Source organism: Bison bison, unplaced genomic scaffold (assembly GCF_000754665.1).
Source record: "Bison bison bison isolate TAMUID 2011002044 unplaced genomic scaffold, Bison_UMD1.0 scf7180017864338, whole genome shotgun sequence".
Taxonomy (NCBI): domain Eukaryota; kingdom Metazoa; phylum Chordata; class Mammalia; order Artiodactyla; family Bovidae; genus Bison; species Bison bison.
The window spans coordinates 3,190,078-3,209,678 of NW_011494910.1; the positions used below are offsets into that span (position 1 = coordinate 3,190,078).

Sequence of the window (19,601 nt, forward strand, 5' to 3'; positions counted from 1 at the left end):
CTTTGACTGTGTGGATCACAATGAACTGTGGAACATTCTTCCAGAGATGGGGAATACCAGACCACATGACCTGCCTCTTGAGAAATCTGTATGCAGGTCAGGAAGCAACAGTTAGAACTGGACATGGAACAACAGACTGGTTCCAAATAGAAAAAGGAGTACATCAAGGCTGTATATTTTCACCCTGCTTATTTAACTTATATGCAGAGTACACCATGAGAAACGCTGGGCTGGATGAAGCACAAGCTGGAGTCAAGATTGCTGGGCGAAATATCAGTAATCTCAGATATGCAGATGACACCACCCTTAGGGCAGAAAAGTGAAGAACTAAAGAAGTTAAGAACTTTTCCACTCTTGATGAAAGTGAAAGAGAGTGAAAAAGTTGGCTTAAAGCTCAACATTCAGAAAACTAAATCATGGCACCTGGTCCCATCACTTCATGGCAAACAGATGTGGAAACAGTAGCAGACTTTATTTGGGGAGGCTCCAAAATCACTGCAGATAGTGATTGCAGCCATGAAATTAAAAAATGCTTGCTCCTTGGAAGTAAAGTTATGACCAACCTATACAGCATATTAAGAAGCAGAGACATTATTTTGCCAACAAAGGTCCATCTAGTCAAGGCTATGGTTTTTCCAGTGGTCATGTATGGATGTGAGAGTTGGACTGTAAAGAAAGCTGAGTGCCGAAGAATTGATGCTTTTGAGTGGTGTTGGAGAAGACTCTTGAGAGTCCCTTGGACTGCAAGGAGATCCAACCAGTCCATCCTAAAGGAGATCAGTCCTGGGTGTTCATTGGAAGGACTGATGTTGAAGCTGAGACCCAATACTTTGGCCACCTGATGCAAAGAGCTGACTCATTTGAAAAGACCCTGATGCTGGGAAAGATCGAAGGCAGGAGGGGAAGGGGATGACAGAGGATGAGATGGCTGGATGGCATCACCGACTTGATGGACATGCGTTTGGGTAGACTCCAGGAGTCATTGATTGACGGGGAGGCCTGGCGTGCTGCGGTTCATGGGGTCACAAAGAGTCGGACATGACTGAGTGACTGAACTGAACTGAACTGAAAAATGTGAGTAAAATTTAAAAGCAAAATAAAAAGATTTCACAAGGCAAATAATTTTTCTAGCCAGTTAGTATTCTTTTAATTCCTTTTTATATCAACAATCATTTTACAATTTCCTCTTTTCACTACCTATCTCAACACAGGCTTTAAATATTTTAATGTAGATATATATCAAATAGCTGAAGGCCAGGTTTTAATGATAACCTTTGGAAAAGCTGAACTTTCCTTATCCACATTTGGCACAGATGGAAATTTAATACATAGAGACCACCTCAATAGATGAGAAAGGAGGGAAGTAATTCAGAAAGTCATTTTATTAAAAATATTTATTTAAAAAAATACAATTGTCCATATCTAGTTGCACATACATCTATTAACATATCTATATAATTTTGGACTAGTAAATTTGATACAGTGCTTTCTTAAAGCCAGCTTGCCATTATACAAAGCAAATTCCTCTGTCAGTTCTTACATAAAATAGTTTTTTAAAATGTATTATCTTTCTAAAAAGATGCATATCATCATTACAGAATTTAACAATATTTTGTATAAAACTTGAAGCAATAGAAAACAAAGATCACCTGATTAGTTTTCAGAGCAATCCCTTACTCTGTCTGGAGATGCACTGAGTATTAACTACACTTTTTCCTCTTAAAAGCAGCATATTTTGAAGCCCTCAAAGTGTCAGCGCAGGCTCTTCCTCACCAACCTAGATTCTGTAAAATTTCTCTGCCACACACACGTAGAGCTAAGGCTCTGGCTAATCTTAATCACCTTAAGACAACACTCCTTAGTTTCCCAACAGGTAAGTCAGACTGCTCGGCTAGAGAGGTGGCAGTCTCTCTCCAGTTGCATCAATGATTGATGTGATTTTAATAAATGTGTAGGCAGTTACCGTCACTTGAATTGTTTTAGGAAAAAGAAAAGAAATGTGGTTTTAATACTTTGAAGGTCTCCCTCATGTAAGTTACACTGAAGTTAATCAAGACAAATTATTAATGACACTTTAGCAGTAATGCAGTCTTTTGGGTAGGTAGGTGTACACTGGCATTTTATGTAAGTATTCTGTTTATACAAGAGTAGAGGATACTAGATATTATGAGAGACAGATTTCAACAGAATAAACAAGGGGAAAAATAAACAATGAAGTAACTGTCTTCACAGCTGAAAGAATCAAAGTCTGAGGAGAGCACCCTGACAAGTTCTCATTACCACAGAGGCAAGCTGAGACACATGATGTAAAGGATGCGTCTCTGTGTGTTAACACCAGAGCAGACGTGCTTTTTCTTTCTGACTTACAGATTCAGTGGGTGAAAATCAAAAGTTTAACATTATTTAATTTTCAAGTGATGTCCACACTTGAAGATCCAGTAGGACTCATAGAAAATTATTTGTTCTTCAAAACACAAGATTGTACACTTTTTTAAAAAGTCAACTTGATTATCTAGTGAAAAGTTTTTTCATTCTAAAAATCTAGTTTTAGTCGAAAATTGTATTTGCCTCAATCCAAAGCCCATCAGTAGCAAAATGACTGGACTGAGTTTCATATTTAATCTTCTCTACCCACAAAGATAAATGAAACTGCTAGAAGGTAAAAGTGAAAAAAATACCTATGATTGTGACTAGAAAAGGCTGAATGGCCAAACCAAATAAATAGGCCTCAAGTAATCAAAAATTAGTTGTATTCATTTCTGCCTTTACATATATGCATCTTAGTTAATTTCACATATATGTATCTTAATTTCACTAACACTGAACAGGGAAATTCATACAATATGTTGGTGTTCCTTTATCACATAAGCAATGAATGTAATGTACACATAAACACCCTTGGTAATACTGCCATCAAAAACAAAAAGTATGAAATGTCTTAGAAGGAACTATGTCCCCTACATGATAGACAATAAGCAACAATGATTAAACAGAAAAGAAAGTTGGCAAGTTCACAAAGTTGAGTATAATGCACCAACTGCAAATTATTAAAAGTCATACATTTTTACAAAAGCACAATATTAAAAGATTGTAAATTTTTTAAAGCATCCTAGTCAAAAGAGCATACCTTGCAGGGCCTAGAATGGCTCACTGGGTAATCCATTTATCCCTTATCCAAATAGTCTTAAGTTCCAGAAAGTATAAACAATAAACCTTAACGTCCCTGACCCTCAATATCCTTAAGTTGAAATTAAACAAAATAATCATTAAGTGCTTCCAGTTATTAAAAAACGAAACAGTGCTAATAATGGTGCCCCAAAAGTGCCAAGTAATGAATGTCATACCAGTACATGGCATTCCCACCCCTGAACTCTAGGCAGGCTTGAACGATTCCACCAACTAGAAGTCAGGCCCAACCACAGGGCACCCCCACCCCCCAAACTTGTCCAGAAGATCCCAGGCCTTGTCTTCGCAGGGCTCATAATCCTTGGAGGGGACAAGAACCAGCATGGGCCCTGATGAGATGGGAAACAAGGCAAAACTAAGAACATGCAGCCCAAGATACTCTGAGGTTTCTGTGAATGCTTTCTATGTATAGTTCAAAAGGATAAACAGGCTACAGTGCCAGAATCTCTCCACCACTAGCTCAGTCATGGTTAGAGCTGTATTTTAGAAATACTACATCTGGTATAAACATCCTCTCTGAGAAACTTAGAACACAATATAGCAAGGATTTTACACAAAAATGTAGAAATTTATAGAAAGAACATCCTTATTTGCTCAATAATACATGAACGTAAGAGAACAGTTTATGGTGACTTTGCTTAAAGTATATCACAGGTGGCACTATACAGTATTTCTAAAATGTTGACAAGCCATTTTTAAGGCCTATGATTCTATGCATTTAAAAAAATGGAAATGTGCAAGGCATTTATTTTTTAAAAAGTGACAACTGCAAAGTGCAGCCAATTTTTTTCTTAAGTTTTAGTATAAAATAGCCTAGGAACCATCCTAGAGTAGGATGACCATGTTCCCTCTGAAACATAGATTTATTTATACACATACATACAAACACATACTCAAGTCAATAATCAGTACACATACACACGCACTCAGCCAATCAGAATGACTTGGAAAAAAATGCTCTGGTTTCCCAACTAAATATTTTAAAATAAAAATTTAAGCCTCATAAAACTTCTTGATGTGTATTATACTCAAAAGATTAGAGTTCAAGAGACTTTCTATGCCGGATTGTATCCCTCATAAATTTTCTTGTTAAAGGTATCACTGAAAATGTTAACAACTGCCTGAATCTCCTGGTTTCTGTAGAAAGCTTAGAGCTACCCTTGCCCCTCTCAGATAAACCACTCTCATTTCCATTTTCATAATGGCTAAGTGCAGATCACAGCACCCTAGAGATCACTGTTTTCTGCCAGGCTGTCAATCTATCACAATTTTTTTTTTTCTTCTAGAAAAGGAGCTTGAAGAAACCGGCAGCTTCAAATGGAACATTTATACTACATCAACAACTCACCTTTTCAGATCTGCTCCATTTACAGGTAAAAACATGACTTTCCTTCTAACAGGTTCCACCAAGTACGAGAAATGAAATCAAACCGCCTTCTCTTCTTGCTTAATACACCACCACCCACAAGAATTCTAGATTCTAAGATTAAAACTTCAACCTCAGTAAGCACAGTTCTGTTGACACAGAAGAATAACAGGCACCTTGTTTCAGGCAATGCAAGCAGCATTAAATACAGTAACAAAACACTCTGCTGACCCAAAACCAGGAAGATAACTAACAAAACACTTTCCACCCAACTGATTCTCTGGTCAGAGTACCTGGCTGGAACAATCATGGCTGGCCTCCACTTCATTACTATGAATTGAACAATTAACTTCTCAATTCCGGCCTATCACACCCTCAGATAACAGACCACCAACTTTGTGAGGAGTCTAGCTTTCCTACTGGAAAGCGGTCCTTCACTCAGAACTCCAGGCTTCTGCACAGAGACCTACACTTGTCACCATACTTGTTTACATAGCTAAGAATGGTACCTCAGCACAACTCTACATTTCTGGCATAGGCAAACAAAATATATATACAGTAAATGAAGTGATACACAGAACAGGCTCATCAAGAAAGTATTTCTTCAGACACCAAAATGTTACCAAAATAATCATAATAAAAACTGAGTAATGCAGCAAGAAAATGGAGTTGTTATGTATTTTAAAACAAAGCAACTTGAAGTAATTCTGAAAGTGTTGGTAAAATATAACAATAATAAGGCCAAAAGAAATTTGTGAGTGGCCAGTAAATTTTAAAGTCACCTAATATGAAAAGGAAAGAGACAGCCACACTGTCAACAAACAGTAAGCACGAAGCTCTGTAAAACATTTGGTAATGGTTATTTACCAACGTATGAAAAAGAAAGAGCAAATTTCAGAAAGCTGATGACAAGCTCTGCTGAAAAGTTCCTAATCTCTTCTAGAGATTTTACATAAAAATCAGATCAAATATGTAAAGGATTTCCCCATATATCACAACCAAAACTTTTTTTTTCAAGATCAGACTGAGGAACAATATGCTGAGTCAGGGGTCTTTAAAGCAGAGTGTGCCCCAGGGGGTGCACAACACAATCTACTGGACGCAGGAAGAACGTCAGAATTTCTACTCAAGGTTTATTTTTATATCATCCTTAATTTCTGTTTTTGTGTTTAGCAGTACATAACCTAACAAACATACACACAAATTTGCAATAGGGGATTGTGTTCAAAGCCTTTTATTGATCAAGGTGTGTGTTCAAAAAGCTTAGAGAATGTTTCTCTGAAATGCCAAGGAGTGGCTCTAATGGGCCTAAATTCATTAGAACTGACTTTGAGAACTTCAGGATCGTAACACAAGTTCTGAGATCAGCAGGAAATACTGTCATCAGAGTGGACAGTACAGTGTAACATCAACAGCCTGCAGTTTCGGCTCCAGAGTTCCAAGCCTCTGACCTACATGTCCCTCCAAACCTAAGTGACACACAGGATGAAAAAACTAGAAATCATGCCGTGTAAAATAGATTGAACAGTCAGTCTAGCCCTCTTTTTTTTTTGATCTCTAATAGAGTATGTAAATCTCCAAGGAATTCTTTGAGTGTAAAAAAAAAAAAAAAATCCAGTGTAAAAAAAAAAAAAATCCAGTTCCATTTTACTATATAGGCTCATGGGCTTATTTTCCCCATCAAAATCTAAAGAAAAAGTCACATTACCTGTATTTTAGCCACCAAAATACAGAAAAATTAAACCTATATTTTAACTTTTAACTCTAAGAAGCTTAAGGTTGATCTTTTGAGGGTTTTTGGATTCTTCCATCATGTATAAATTTTTTCAAAAATCAATGGAAGTTTCCACCTTTGTTTGAATACAAAAATGGCCATGAAGAGTATTACATCACAAAAGCACTATGACAAACCAAAAAGAAAAAATTATTTTAGAAATTAGGTGACAATCCACCCAAGGGCAGAATAAATGCAGTGGTTCACTGGCTGAGTGTGTGGACCTGAGCCCCCTGTGGGCATCCCTTCTCAGCTCCAAGGTGGTGGCCTGAAGTCAGCCACAGGGGAGTCACTTACACCACAGAATGGACTCAGCAAATGCTACAATTTAAGGCCTTTTCCCCTTCAGACAGCCTGGTAGTTAAACACCTTCCAGCACACAACTGATTTAGATACCGGCCAGAGCAAATGAAAAGCTAAGCTAATCACAGCAGAAGCTGCAAAAGTTCACTAAACCTGCTCTCCTATTTTAACCTGGGCTACTTCTGCCTACCAGCATTCATCCTGGCAAAGTGACTAGTGATGGATACCAGCTACAGCTACCAAATATAAGCCTCTCCAGTGAATACTGATCTGAAGTGGTATGTCACCTTTTGATGCTAAGAAGAACTCTGTGGATGTTTCAAAATCAGACTTTCCCAGGAAGGAGGTAGTTTACAAATAGAACAGCCTGCCTCATACACTTCACTATGGTTGCAGTTTTATTTCACTTAAAAACATGAACACATACACACACACACACCAGCTTCCCCTAAATAGTTATCTCAAAGAAAAAGCAGATCATCATCAACCTCGTAAGGCCCACACCTCTCAGAGACTTCCAGGAGAGGTTTACAGGCAGAGGACTCACTAAAACTGGTTCCTAGGAAGTTGCTTTGACTGAGTTTTAATAGTGCTGTTGGTTCCCAGGCACCCTTTTACTGAAACAGTTCGTTATCAAAGATACTATCTGTGAAAACAAACCAATGGCTTTTCTCCTTTGATTCAAAATAAAATACTTTTTGTGCTTTCAAAATTTTAAAGACTAGTTAAATCAAGCCATCAATATTTACTTATCTAATGTATAAAATGTGAATTAACCTAATAAAACTAGTCCAAAGCGCTGCTGAGCAGTCTGATTTCAAAAAAGCATGCAAACTACATGATTCAATGTGGGAGAAAAAATCCAGTATGTCTGTTCCCCATCACTATTGAACAGCACCTTTCAACACTACTATTGCACATCTCAGGAACAGAACTTTTCAGCTGATAACCACCAATTAAACAGTAACAGGTCTCCAACACTACAAATATAAAGGCAGCTCCCTGAATACCATCCTTCTGCTACTAATGAACTAGCACAGGCATCTTATACCAGAGTTTCTCTATCCTGTATAAAACAAATTTCAAGCAAACATATACAACTGGGAGATGCTGGTTTATAGCAGTGTCACTTTGAGCCCTCAAGTCCTTTACTACTTTCGTATACCATTTAGTTCAAGTTGTTCAATTACAGGAACTATTTCTAGGCTTAAAAGAGTAGTTTAATGGGCAGGGGTGATGGCGGAGGGGTGGCTGCAGCGTATCATCTAATCCTGGACTTTAAAGCCAAATTTTTCAAAAGACTCCACTGTGATGTTGGCATCAAATCAGCTTAGGGGTTCAACAAATCTGTCTGTACCTGGCAGTGATGACTATATGCTAACATTTCACAAATCTGGCAGAGATGAAGGCCTACATTTTTCACTACTAATATGAATAATCCAGTCCCTATGTATGAGCACTTCCAGATGAGCTTTGCTACTTCCTAATTTAAAAAAAAAAACAAACAAGTGTATTTTTACTTCACTACAGATTTAAAGAGTTCACTTTGCATTTCATCTTCCTAATTAAAACTATCATAACCTCCAACAACTTTAAATTTAAAAGATAAATAAATAGTACGAAATGGGATAAAACGAACAGAAAAAAAGGTCCTTCACAATGGGTATCTTCTAACTGGGAAACGCCTACATGTTTCAAGTTTTTTCAATTGAATCCTTGATTTAGAGATGCCTCAGACTCTCAAATCCCAGGTTCATCCCCCTAAAAGCCATCATTTACCATAAGTATTCCATGGGTGTGGAATCATACCAGCAGATGACATTTCTGTGCCAGATATGAGGCCCCATATTCTCACTGTTTGTTCCAAATACTGCCTTAAGCCCCAGGTTTAAAAATCTTATGTGGGAATAAACTAGCTCCATGCTCTGTTCAGATTCAGGCAAGATCATACATAGGGCTAAGGGAACCACCCTGAATAAATGTAAATAAGGTAACTGTTTGTGGAGTTGCTTACATAGATTATACTTCACAGCAAAACAGAATATCCCCAATAGTCCTGCTCCAATCTTATTTCGTGTGAATAGGAATGATTCTTTTTCCTCCACTGTTTATGCACAACTCACTTTTAGCATTCAACAGAGCACATGTAAGTCCTAAAGATAAGGCTAATTTCATTTAACTAGTATTTCTTTATATAATATGCTCAAAGCACAACTGCCAAAGGGTCCCAATAAGGCAAGAGGAATAACTTTGTTCTTAATTCTCTTGCAAAGCATAGCTTGCTGCTAAACCCCATTAAAAATTTCCTTAACACAAGGTTCAAAATATTTTTTAAAAAGAAAGAAAGAGGAAGGTGGAGTTTGGACTCCAATTAAGGCATTTTTATATACAGTCTACCTTGAGTCCTATTCAAAGGGAATCCTAAAAAGCATTTTAATGGGGAACGGCAGAAATCATAACAGTCTATTATCAGCATTGTGAAGTATCAACCCTCACTTTAAATGTAATCGTGTTGAATGTCTTTCTCTTTCCTTACGCCTTGATTCTCTCCTTCCACAAGTGCGTAGGTTATGTTTTCTGTAGATCTGGGGAAAATGGGCCAGGGGTAGAAGGTCCATCCAGGCCAGACAGAGCGAACGGCCCATGACTGTTCAGCACAGAAGGAAACTGAGAAAGAAAATAAAACACATTATCATCCTATTATGCAATCCTAAACTTCACTTTCTGTCCCTGTTACATTCCCTAAGGCAGAACACAGCAGCACCTGCAGTGGCTCACAGGACAAAGGCACTGTTTATCATGGAACAATATGATGTCACAAAAACTGTAAAAAAAATGTTTGTCTTACATATTAACACTCTCCAGCCTACCTTGATGGAATGTAAAGAACAAATCTATACTTTTCCTTAGATGCTAAAGTACACAGGTTCACACCTGACTTCGAATGAAAGTTCAGTAAATGATAGTAGGCACACTGTAGACTATAATTCAGTCATATAGCAAATCACAGACTGTCAAAAAGAGGTCCAGGAGGAGATGCCCATCTCATACCTGCTGCAAACAGTTTCAGTGTGCTCATCCTAAAAAAGCACTCCCCATCATGTATTCTGAGACCAAATCTGTATGGAGATTCCAGGCTGAAGCTACATGAGCACTATGGCTTTCTCTATATAAATCAATTATCTCTTTGTGAGAGGCAAACAAAAATGTAAAAGGAAAATATGGAAAATTTTCCATACTCTTTCTATTCAGCAATTTAGAAGCTTCTGCAAAAGTAATTGCATTAGTAGAAAGATTTAAACAATTTTTTTTCTTTCCCCACCCCTTACCATTTCATTTTCAAAAGAACAAATGAAAATTTAAATTACAAAATCTAAGAAAATCTCCCAGGGAGTCACCCTGGAATAAGTGAATGAATCAATATAAGAAAGCTGACCAAGTTATAAAGTCTAGATAGTTTAGGCAAAATAATGGTTTACAGCTATGAGATCTTTCTTAATAAGATTTTCGTTAAGAGGTAATGCAATATTCATTTTTAAAATATATACATGCATATTTAAAATGCTGATGAGTATCAGTTCTGAGTGACAGGAAAATGGGAGTATTTGATAATACTATTCTCAAGAGTTTTTTCTATTAAAAAAAAAAATCCTCGGTTAAAAGGGGAAATCCATGTGCAGAGAATGCCCCCAAATATATATACATACACACACACACACATACACACACACACTTTTTTAGAAAAGAGGATGTCCAGCATTTAAAATGATTTAAAAAACTGGATGAGCTCAAAATCTACTACAGTATTGAACAATTCTTAGTCTAATTCAAATGTATGGAATAGTAAACAATGAAAAGGAAACTCTGCTGTGAATATTTATCTGAGTTATGTGTGGGCCAGAAAACTAACACTTCGAAATTCAAAAGTAAATCTAAGGAACACTTTTTAAATAGAAGTTTTGCCTTTTTGCCTCTCTGTTCATTTACCATACCCCAGTTACAAAAGACAAGCTTCTGTGTAACTTACCTGAAAAAGTGTGTTAGCACCTTGTAGTCTGGCTGGACTCAGGGGAGCAACAGGGCTGAGAGTACTCCAAAAGTGGATACTGGAGAGCAAGGGGCTTGGAGTCAGTAAGATGGGTGTCTGCAATATACAAGCCAAAAATATAACTAAATGGCTTATCAGGATTATGTTTTATCCTTGTAATAATACACAATTAGCCCTGAACCCAAATATTGTCCTATTCTCCATTCCAAATATCTCCAAGTCTGAAATCTTATCCTCAGGAAACAGTCGGAAATTACTTTTACAACCCAGAAAAGAAAAAGGTCAAAGTATTTTCTAAACTGTTTCTCATACAATCTTTGTCAAATAGAAAAATAAAACCAATCTGAATTCAAGTATGGAAAAATAATGGGTAACTGAGTCACAACTATGCTTTCCCCTTAACAATGAGTAGGTATGTGTTTAAATGTTCTATGAGACGAAAAAGTTAAGAAATAGCTAATGTTAGCTAACTGTAAAACTTGTTATTCAACATCACACCATGTTTATTAAGGTCCGCAGGATCTGTTATTTTCTAACGTGAGATTGTCACTGTTGTTTTATAAGACCACCCCCCGCCTCCACCAGAGAGACAGAGAGAGATAGAATATACTTATTTTCTTTAGGACAAAGTGGAAAAATTAGGTTACTTTCACAGGGTCACATATAAACTCTCTAAAGCAAAACTACTATGTAGAAGAATGAGAACTGAGGTTATAAATTCTGAATTTGTTTTAAAAGATGAGAAAAAACAAGATAAATGGTGGCACTAAAAGGAAAGAGAATGTTACCTGTGAAAAAAGCGCTGGCGTAAGAGAAGCTGTAGGGAGAGATGGGCTTAATATTCCCAGTGGGCTTGGATCACTGCCCGTGATCACAAGGGTTGGTGCCAGCTCTAACCCTTTGGGCTTCTTGGACCTCGATGAATTATTTGTTTTGTCCTTTTCTAGCAAAGCTAAATCCTGGTCTTTAGGCTCCAGGGACAAGTTCTCTGGAAGCTGCATTGGCTGAGAAGCCACTGATTCCATGTCCGTGTCCATGTCTGGGTTGGAACTCAGCGGTGGTGAAGGAGTTCTAGGAGGCTCCTGCAGAGGGGACACGGACGAAACAGGAGGTGTGGTGGTAAAAGGGGCAGTCACTCCTGATGCAGAAGTGGGTGCTTCCAAGGAAGGCAGTCTGGGGGAAGCCAAAGTCTCCAACGCTTGGATAGTTTCTTCTGAAGATGGAGAAATACCCGGGCCAGCTGAAATGGAGGCAGCAGGAGATTCAACTGGTGGCTTTTTAGAAGGTGTTGTTACAAATTTGATAACAGATGGAGTTGGCTCCTGAGGAGACTTTTTCTCTGCCAATTTCTCAGCCGGATTCTCAACCTTTATAGATTTGAAAAGCTTCCTATTGGAGGAGTTCAAAGAGTTGAGAGTAAAAGAAGAATATAAGCCGGAGTGTATGTAGTCATTGCGGCTCGAGGTCTTGGCACCAGGCTGTGGTGGCTTCTCTTTCCCGCCATTCTCCACATCTTTGGAACTGCTGCTGCTGAGCTCACTGAGGCTTAAAGCTTCACACTCCCCCTCAACCCTGCCCACTGTCATTGGGTCCATGTTCAAAATCTCTGGGTATGAGACAAACTTGTACACAAACTTCTGACCATTCACTTTTTTAATGATATTCTGTAGATAAATAAAATAAGCACTCAGACTTTCTTAAACTTTTCTTAAGCATTTGTTAAAACTTTACTCCACCCCCTCAAAGATCATGAGAAAGCTGACTGAATGGGGTTTTCTATTTGATAGGTAGTTTAGTTGAAAACTTCAAAATCACCTAAATTTATCCAGCCATACCAAACACAGTTCCGACCATTATGGAGTACAAGTTAAAAACATTTAAATGTCTTATTAACAACTGAACTAATATGTTGCATAAAAGCTGAAAGATTTTAATTGCTTAACTCCAAAGGTACAAAAACACTCATATCCTCAGGAAGCAAAAGGAATTTAGAACATTACTTCTAAGGTTCCTACTTCCTTCAGAAACTCGAGCTGTTTCTTACCTCATCTCCCCACACAGGAAAGCTGATAATATCAACACTCAAAGGTGAAAGAAATTAAGATCCCAGCTTCTCACTCTAATTCTCTTCATTTGAGCATTTTATTTTACTTCCGTGCCCAAGAATGTATTCAAAATAATTAGAAATTACAAAAAAATTTTAACTAAGAAATCAAATCTAGGTATTAACAGTTATTCTTTAAGGTATTGTGTTCTGAGTTAAACTAAACAGTAAAAATTAAGTACATCTAAAAAAACAGTATGAGATAATTTTTAAAGTAAATGAGCGACTGATCTGATCTGATCTGATGATATAAACAGGAGTATTTATCTATGCTGAAGAATTTCAAATTTCCTTTTCCTTATTCTAACTCTATAATCATTTTTTATTTAAAGACAACTGCAATTAGGAATAAAATATGTGCATAGGAGTCCGGTACTGAATATGAATTTGCAGAAATACACTTAGAACATTTACATCTTTTATTCTAATTCCAAGCTGCTGAAGCTGTAAAATAAATTGAGTTAAAACCAAAACAGTGATCATTTCACAATGCGTACAAATATTGCATCATTATGCTGTATACTCAAAAGCAATATGTCAATTACACCTCAATTAAAAAGTTACTTTAATAACTGAACAAACCACAACATTAGTATGTCTAACCTCAACAGAAGAGAAGGAACAACTTTTGTTTCGAGGTGGACGTGTATTACCTTCACATAGTAGTATCTGAGGGCTCGGCTGAGTTTGTCATAATTCATATTAGGCTTGTTCTTTCGAATGCCCCAGAGACGAGCCACCTCTTCTGCCTGCAAAAGCTTGAACTCCCCATTATTAGAGGTCCAGCAGATCATGTGGTCGTTCTGAGGCTCCTTTAGGAGCTGAAGGAGGAACTGCCACAGGGTGATAGCACTGTCCATAGCAATGAGCTGAAAGAGGCAACACTGTATCACATACTGTTTTAAGCACTTTAAATGCATTAGACTATTAATTGTTCATTTCATCCCACAAGAATCCTTAAGACAGATACTACTGCAGCCTCATTTTATATGTGAAAAAACTGATTCATTACAGAGTTAAGTAACTTGTCTAAGCTCACACAAGTAAATGGTGGAGCTGAGATTTAAACCCAGGCAATCTGAATACAGACCCAAACTCTTAAACATGCAATACTGCTTAAGAAAAGTCTTGCTATGAGATAAAGCTAATTTCATAAATTACAGGAGCAGACTGATGAATGCCAACCAGTGCAGTATCACTGTTACTAAATTTTATCTTAAAAACTCACTGTCGGGACTTCTGGGGGCCCCGGGGCTAAGACTCCATATTCCCAATGCAGGGGGGCTGGGCTGGTCTGTGGTCAGAGAACTTGGGCACACATGCCCCAACTAAGAATCTGCATGTCACAACTCAAACCTGGTGCAGCTAAATAAATAAATATTAAAAAAACAACTCATCATCATATTCTCTGAAGTGAAGTCGCTCAGTCGTGTCCGACTCTCTGCGACCCCTTGGACTGTAGCCTACCAGGCTCCTCTGTCCATGGGATTTTCGAGGCAGGAGTACTGGAGTGGGGTGCCATTTCCTTCTCCATATTCTCTGAGGTGACCGCCATTTCAGCATCTATCTGTACTAGCCCAGTTGATTTATATGCCAGGATGTTCTGTGTGTCTCAGGGTGGCCCAGAGATAGGGGGAATAGTTTCCATTATAATAAATGTAATTTTCGTATAAGTTGACAGCACTGAAAACTCAGCAGAATGTTCCCTGATTTACAAGTTCTGCCACCATTCTGTCCACAGGAAGTCCACCTATACACAGATCCTTTTATTTGATTAGCAACCTTTATTTGATTATCAAGATTTGAACTGAAAAACCTTTCAATATCTCAAGTTTTAAGATCTTCCTGTTTAGGCCAGTCTTTCTTAAATTCAGCACTATTGATATTTTGGGCCAGATAATTCTTTTGTTCTCCAGATAATTCTTTTGTTCTTGGAGGCTGTTTTGGCATTGCAGTTTAACATCCCTGGCCTCTACCAACCAGATGCCACTAACATCTCCTGCCCAATTTGGCAATTAAAATGTCTACACACATTGCCAAACATTCTGAGGGACAGTATCATCTCAGTTAATAACCACTGGTTTAGGCAATGGAGCGGCAGGGAAATGTTCTCTCAAAGTTATTTTCCTCACAAAAACTTTAAAACATCTTGTTTCTAAGAAAGAAATCTTAGGGTGGAAACTCTGGCCAAATATACATAAGCACATCCTAAAACGTCTATAAGGGAACTTTACACATACACACACATACCCAAAACATTCCCGTTTTCAGTCTGTGAATTAGATCTCACTGGATCAGAACAGAAACTAAGTCAAATCAATTCTGTTAAAATACTATAAAAACAGATAAATTGGACAACAGCAAAAATTAAAACTTTTGTGCTGTAAACAATACCATCAAATGAGAAGACAATCCTTGGAATGAAAGAAAGCATTTTCAAATAATAAGGCTCCTTCATCAAAAAAATATAAAGAGTTCTTACAATTTAAAAAAATTGAAAATAAGCAAAGGATTTGAAAAGACATTTCTCCAAAAAGTAATACAGGTAGCCACTAAGCACATGAAAAGATGTGACTAGTTATTAGGGGAATAAAGATCAAAACCACACAAGATACTGCTTCACACCTACTAGGATGGCTATGATCAAAAAGGCAGGTAGGTGATGGACCTCCCTGGTGGCTAGGAATCTGCCTGCCAATGCAGGGGACGTGGGTTCGATCCCCGAAGACTCCACATGCCTCAGAGTAACTAGCTGTGCACCACAACACTGAGCCCATGCCCCACAACAAGAGAAGCCACCGCAATGAGAAGCCCACACACCACAGCTAGAGAGAAGACCCAGCAAGGAAGACACAGCAAGGAAGACCCAGTGCAGCCAAACAAAAAAGACAGATGATAAGTATTGGCTAAAACGTGGAGAAAAGTGAAACCCTCATACATTGCCAATGGGAATGTAAACTGGTACAGCCACTTTGGAAAACAGCTGCAGCAGCTCCCCAGAGTTAGCATATGACCCAGTAATTACACTCCTAGGTATATGTCCCAGAGAAATGAAAATATATGTCCACACAGACATTTATATGCAGGAACGTTCAGAGTGGTATTCATAATATCCAAAAAAGTATAAACTACCCAGATGTCCATCAACTGATGAGCGGACAAGCAAAACATAGCCTTTCCCTTCTCCAGGGGATCTTCCCAACCCAGGGATCGAACCCAGGTATCCCACATTGCAGGCAGATTCTTTACCAGCTGAGCCACAAGAGAAGCCCAAGAATACTGCACTGGGTAGCCTGTCCCTTCTCCAGCACATCTTCCCAACCCAGGAGTTGAACCAGGGTCTCCTGCATTGCAGGCGAATTCTTTACCAACTGAGCTATCAGGAAAGCCTCCATATAACCCCATAGCGGAATATTAGCCAGAAAAATGAATGAAGTACTGATATGGGCTAGTTCAATGGATGAACCTTGAAAACATTAGGCTAAGGGAGAGAAACCAGCCATTAATCTGCATAGGCAAAAAAAAAGCAGACTGGTGGTTGCTTAGGGCTGGGAATGGGGGATGGGTGTGGAAAAGAAAAGGGGAGTGACTGTTAATGGGGTGATGAAAACATTCTAAATTTAGATTGTGGTAGTGGCGATACAACTCTGGGAATATACTAAAACCACTGAACTGTACACTTCAAGCGAATTTTACTCTATGTGAAATATATCTCAATAAAAACGTTAAAAACAAACACTCCAAACAACACGAAAGTTAGGCCTGAGAAACCTAACACTAACAATGCACAACTCACAAAGGACGGGATCCTTAAGTCAACGATGTCTGCTTTCAAAAAGGCCAGAGATGAGCAACTATATCGTAAGATATCTCAGTAATTTTTCTGAGACATTCAAAATGTCCTCCTATTATTGTCATAAATTTGAAGCTGGTTATACAGAGATACTGTCGTCCAAAAGTAGAGATGAGAAAATAATTAAGAATACAAAAAGGGAGATGCCTCCCAAAGTTAGGGAGTTAACAGAGAAACTGAGGCCATGAATCCAAGTCTCTTTCATCACAGTCATGTACTCTGTCCCCAAGGGAAACCACTTTCCTAGATGGATAAGAGCATTCACATTACCTAGGATTATAAAGAAGTATTACATTGTATTACATTGTTAGATAATAACTGACAATAATGTACAAATATGAAGTGCTACTTTAATGCTAAATAACCATGTTCACTAGAAAACAGCTTTCTAGAGCCTCACTTAAGCTGGATTAAAACAGTGGTTTTATACTATATCCATCAAGTATAGTTGGGGGGGAGGGGTCCCCTGTCATTTCTCTTAATTTACCAGAGAGGCTTTTCTTCTAATGGTGACTGTCATGGTAAGTTACTTTTAAACTATATATATTTCCCACTTAAACAATTTGTTAGTCTAAATCTGTTACAACTATTCCCTAGTAAATTTCAGCTTAACCAAAGAACCCAAGTCTTTACATTTCCAGACACCATCTTCATGTTAAGAATGCTTACAGCAGTGTATGTGTGAGAGAGACGATGATGGTGACCATGCCGAAGCTAGGAGGAGGGGAGGAGGGAAAGGACAGACAAGCAGAGAACTGGAATATCAAGACTATTACAGGTTTGGTGTCTATAATTTCCTTTGTTTTTGGAAAAATTCCCCAAACCAAATCCTAGAGTTTTATGCCTATCTTGCAGATAATGCTTGAGCCCTACAGGTTTATAATTGGCTAAGCAATACGTACAAAACGACAGAAATAACAGTGAATATTTCCGCAACAATCACACAAGAGTCATCCTGAGCAAATGGGAAGTGTTCCCAAGGTGGTGCGGGTTTAATTTCCACCTCTCCCTTCGGTTATTAGGGGAGAGTGTGGATTGAGCTTGAGTAAGTTCGGGAGTTGGTGATGGACAGGGAAGCCTGGCATGCTGCAGTCCATGGGGTTGCAAAGAGTCAGACACCACTGAGCGACTGAACTGAACTCAACTGTGGACTGAGCCAAATCCTGGTGGAGCTGTTGGATACTGCACGGCAGAACCTAACTGTGTGGAAAACGCTGAAGCTTCTGTAGTACTTGACAGTATGTCTAGGATAGAAAATTATTGTGAAAGAAAATGGGCACTGTGGTTTTGGACTGAAGTACTGGAAAAAATTTTTTTTCTATTGGGAAAAACTAACGAAGACGTAAAATGGACATCCTCAGCAGGTACTTTAAAGGAATATTTTACTCATTCAACTTTGATATGTTTATTCTTTGATTGAAAAGGCGGTGAACCACTGGGCACATAAGCTGAACCTCTTCATTTGAGTTCCTAAAAGTGTGCCATTGATATGAAATTCAACGATTTCTTCAGCTGTGAAAGGGGATTAAAGTAAAAACAGTCAGAAGTTACTTAAAATTACAAAGGTGAAATAAAGAGACACAAATATTTAATACATTTATTCTTATTCTTATCAAAAGAAACCCAAATCCTTTTTCTTGAAAACCTTTTCATGAAAACCTCAATGTTTTCACAACTACAGTTTTCCCCAAAATTTCAGTTTTAAAGAGTTTTTTAGAAGTAGTATAATGAGGAAGAGAAATACTTAACTGTTCCAAATGAAGGAATCTGATTTTTGAGGGGTTATATATGGAAAACATAATTGATTCTAACACTTAAAATGGAGAAGGAAATGGCAACCCACTCCAGTGTTCTTGCCTGGAGAATTTCATGGGCAGAGGAGCTTGGTGGGCCACAGTCCATGCAAAGAGTCTGACAGGACTGAGCGACTAACACTAACTAACTCATACTTAAAAGACAGTAGATTAACCCCTGTGCTAAAAGGAAAGAAGGAGCATATTGGAAGTAACTCATTAGGGAAAGGAAGTCTCTACTAAACGAAACCTTTTCCACCCTAAACATGTTTATCATACACACAGCCCAGTTGCTGTGGTGACCCATGGCCCAACTATTTTTCAGAAACAGTAGCTAAGACCCAAAAAATAAATGTCTCCAAATTCAGAGTGCTACTTAAGTAAAACAGAAACAAATTATAAAAGGCATTAAGGCGAAGTTTGAGTTAAAATCTTTGTATCTGTCAAAAAGTAACCTGGTGTATCTAACTATTCAGTACTCTATACCAACAGAATACTAAAAGTGTACTATTACAATAAAAACTTTAAAACATTTCCCTAAATGGATTCCACTTAGGCAGTTTTAACGTTTAAATAAAATCAAAGTGGGGAGAGTTACGGACGGGGAAAACTGAATCACAATAGGTTTTAAAGAAAATACCACTGACAGTCTTAAATACTGAAGTACCAAGTTTTCCACGCAGTGGGACGGTGAGTGGAAGAAGGCAAAAGGAGAGGAAGAAGGATCTTATACACCAACCAAAGAGATGGGTGAACCGTTCTGATGAGGGATGAAACTCTGAAGTCTTTTTCTTTAAAAGCCCTAAACTTCAAATACCAATAGCCTGGGGGGCGGGGGGTGGGAGCCAACCTTTTATCTCTTGACTACCTCGGTCAACTAGGTCCCCTGTTGCCTGCCCAGGTCAGTTAACATTCAGCCCCCAAAAGATGTTTCCAACTGGTTTTCCCAAGAAAGAAGCCTCGCGGCAGCTGTGTACTAACCGGAAAGTAACGAGGGGAGAGGGTTGGCTGGAAAGAAGTAGAAAAAGAACTGAAAGTCGACGCCGGATGAGTTATGAGCGTGGGGAGAGGAAGAAACGCGGAAGACCGCGTGCCCCCGGGGAGATCAAAGTCCGGGCCCGGGTGAGCACTGACTCGCTGCGCTTTCACTTTCCAACTTCCTGTCACCACAGAA

General features: G+C 38.4%; 1 protein-coding gene across 1 annotated transcript; it reads right to left on the reverse strand.

Moving 5' to 3' along the window:
* Positions 1 to 1,363: 1,363 nt before the first annotated feature.
* Positions 1,364 to 19,587, reverse strand: ELK4 (ELK4, ETS-domain protein (SRF accessory protein 1)). Its single transcript, XM_010854171.1, has 5 exons — positions 19,409 to 19,587; positions 13,435 to 13,650; positions 11,466 to 12,341; positions 10,657 to 10,773; positions 1,364 to 9,296 (listed from the first exon to the last, which is right to left on the reverse strand). Exons 2-5 carry the CDS (start codon positions 13,639 to 13,641, stop codon positions 9,198 to 9,200), a joined length of 1,299 nt encoding a protein of 432 aa, XP_010852473.1. The 5' UTR covers positions 13,642 to 13,650; positions 19,409 to 19,587; the 3' UTR covers positions 1,364 to 9,197.
* Between the last annotated feature and the right edge of the window lie 14 nt (positions 19,588 to 19,601).

Excerpts from the sequence above, each read along its gene's own strand:
- ELK4 (XM_010854171.1), bottom strand. The coding sequence starts at position 13,641 with ATGGACAGTGCTATCACCCTGTGGCAGTTCCTCCTTCAGCTCCTAAAG. Across the intron at positions 12,342-13,434 it reads TCAGATACTACTATGTGAAG|AATATCATTAAAAAAGTGAA; the intron begins GTAATACACGTC and ends ATTTATCTACAG. Across the intron at positions 10,774-11,465 it reads CGCCAGCGCTTTTTTCACAG|ACACCCATCTTACTGACTCC; the intron begins GTAACATTCTCT and ends TGTATATTGCAG.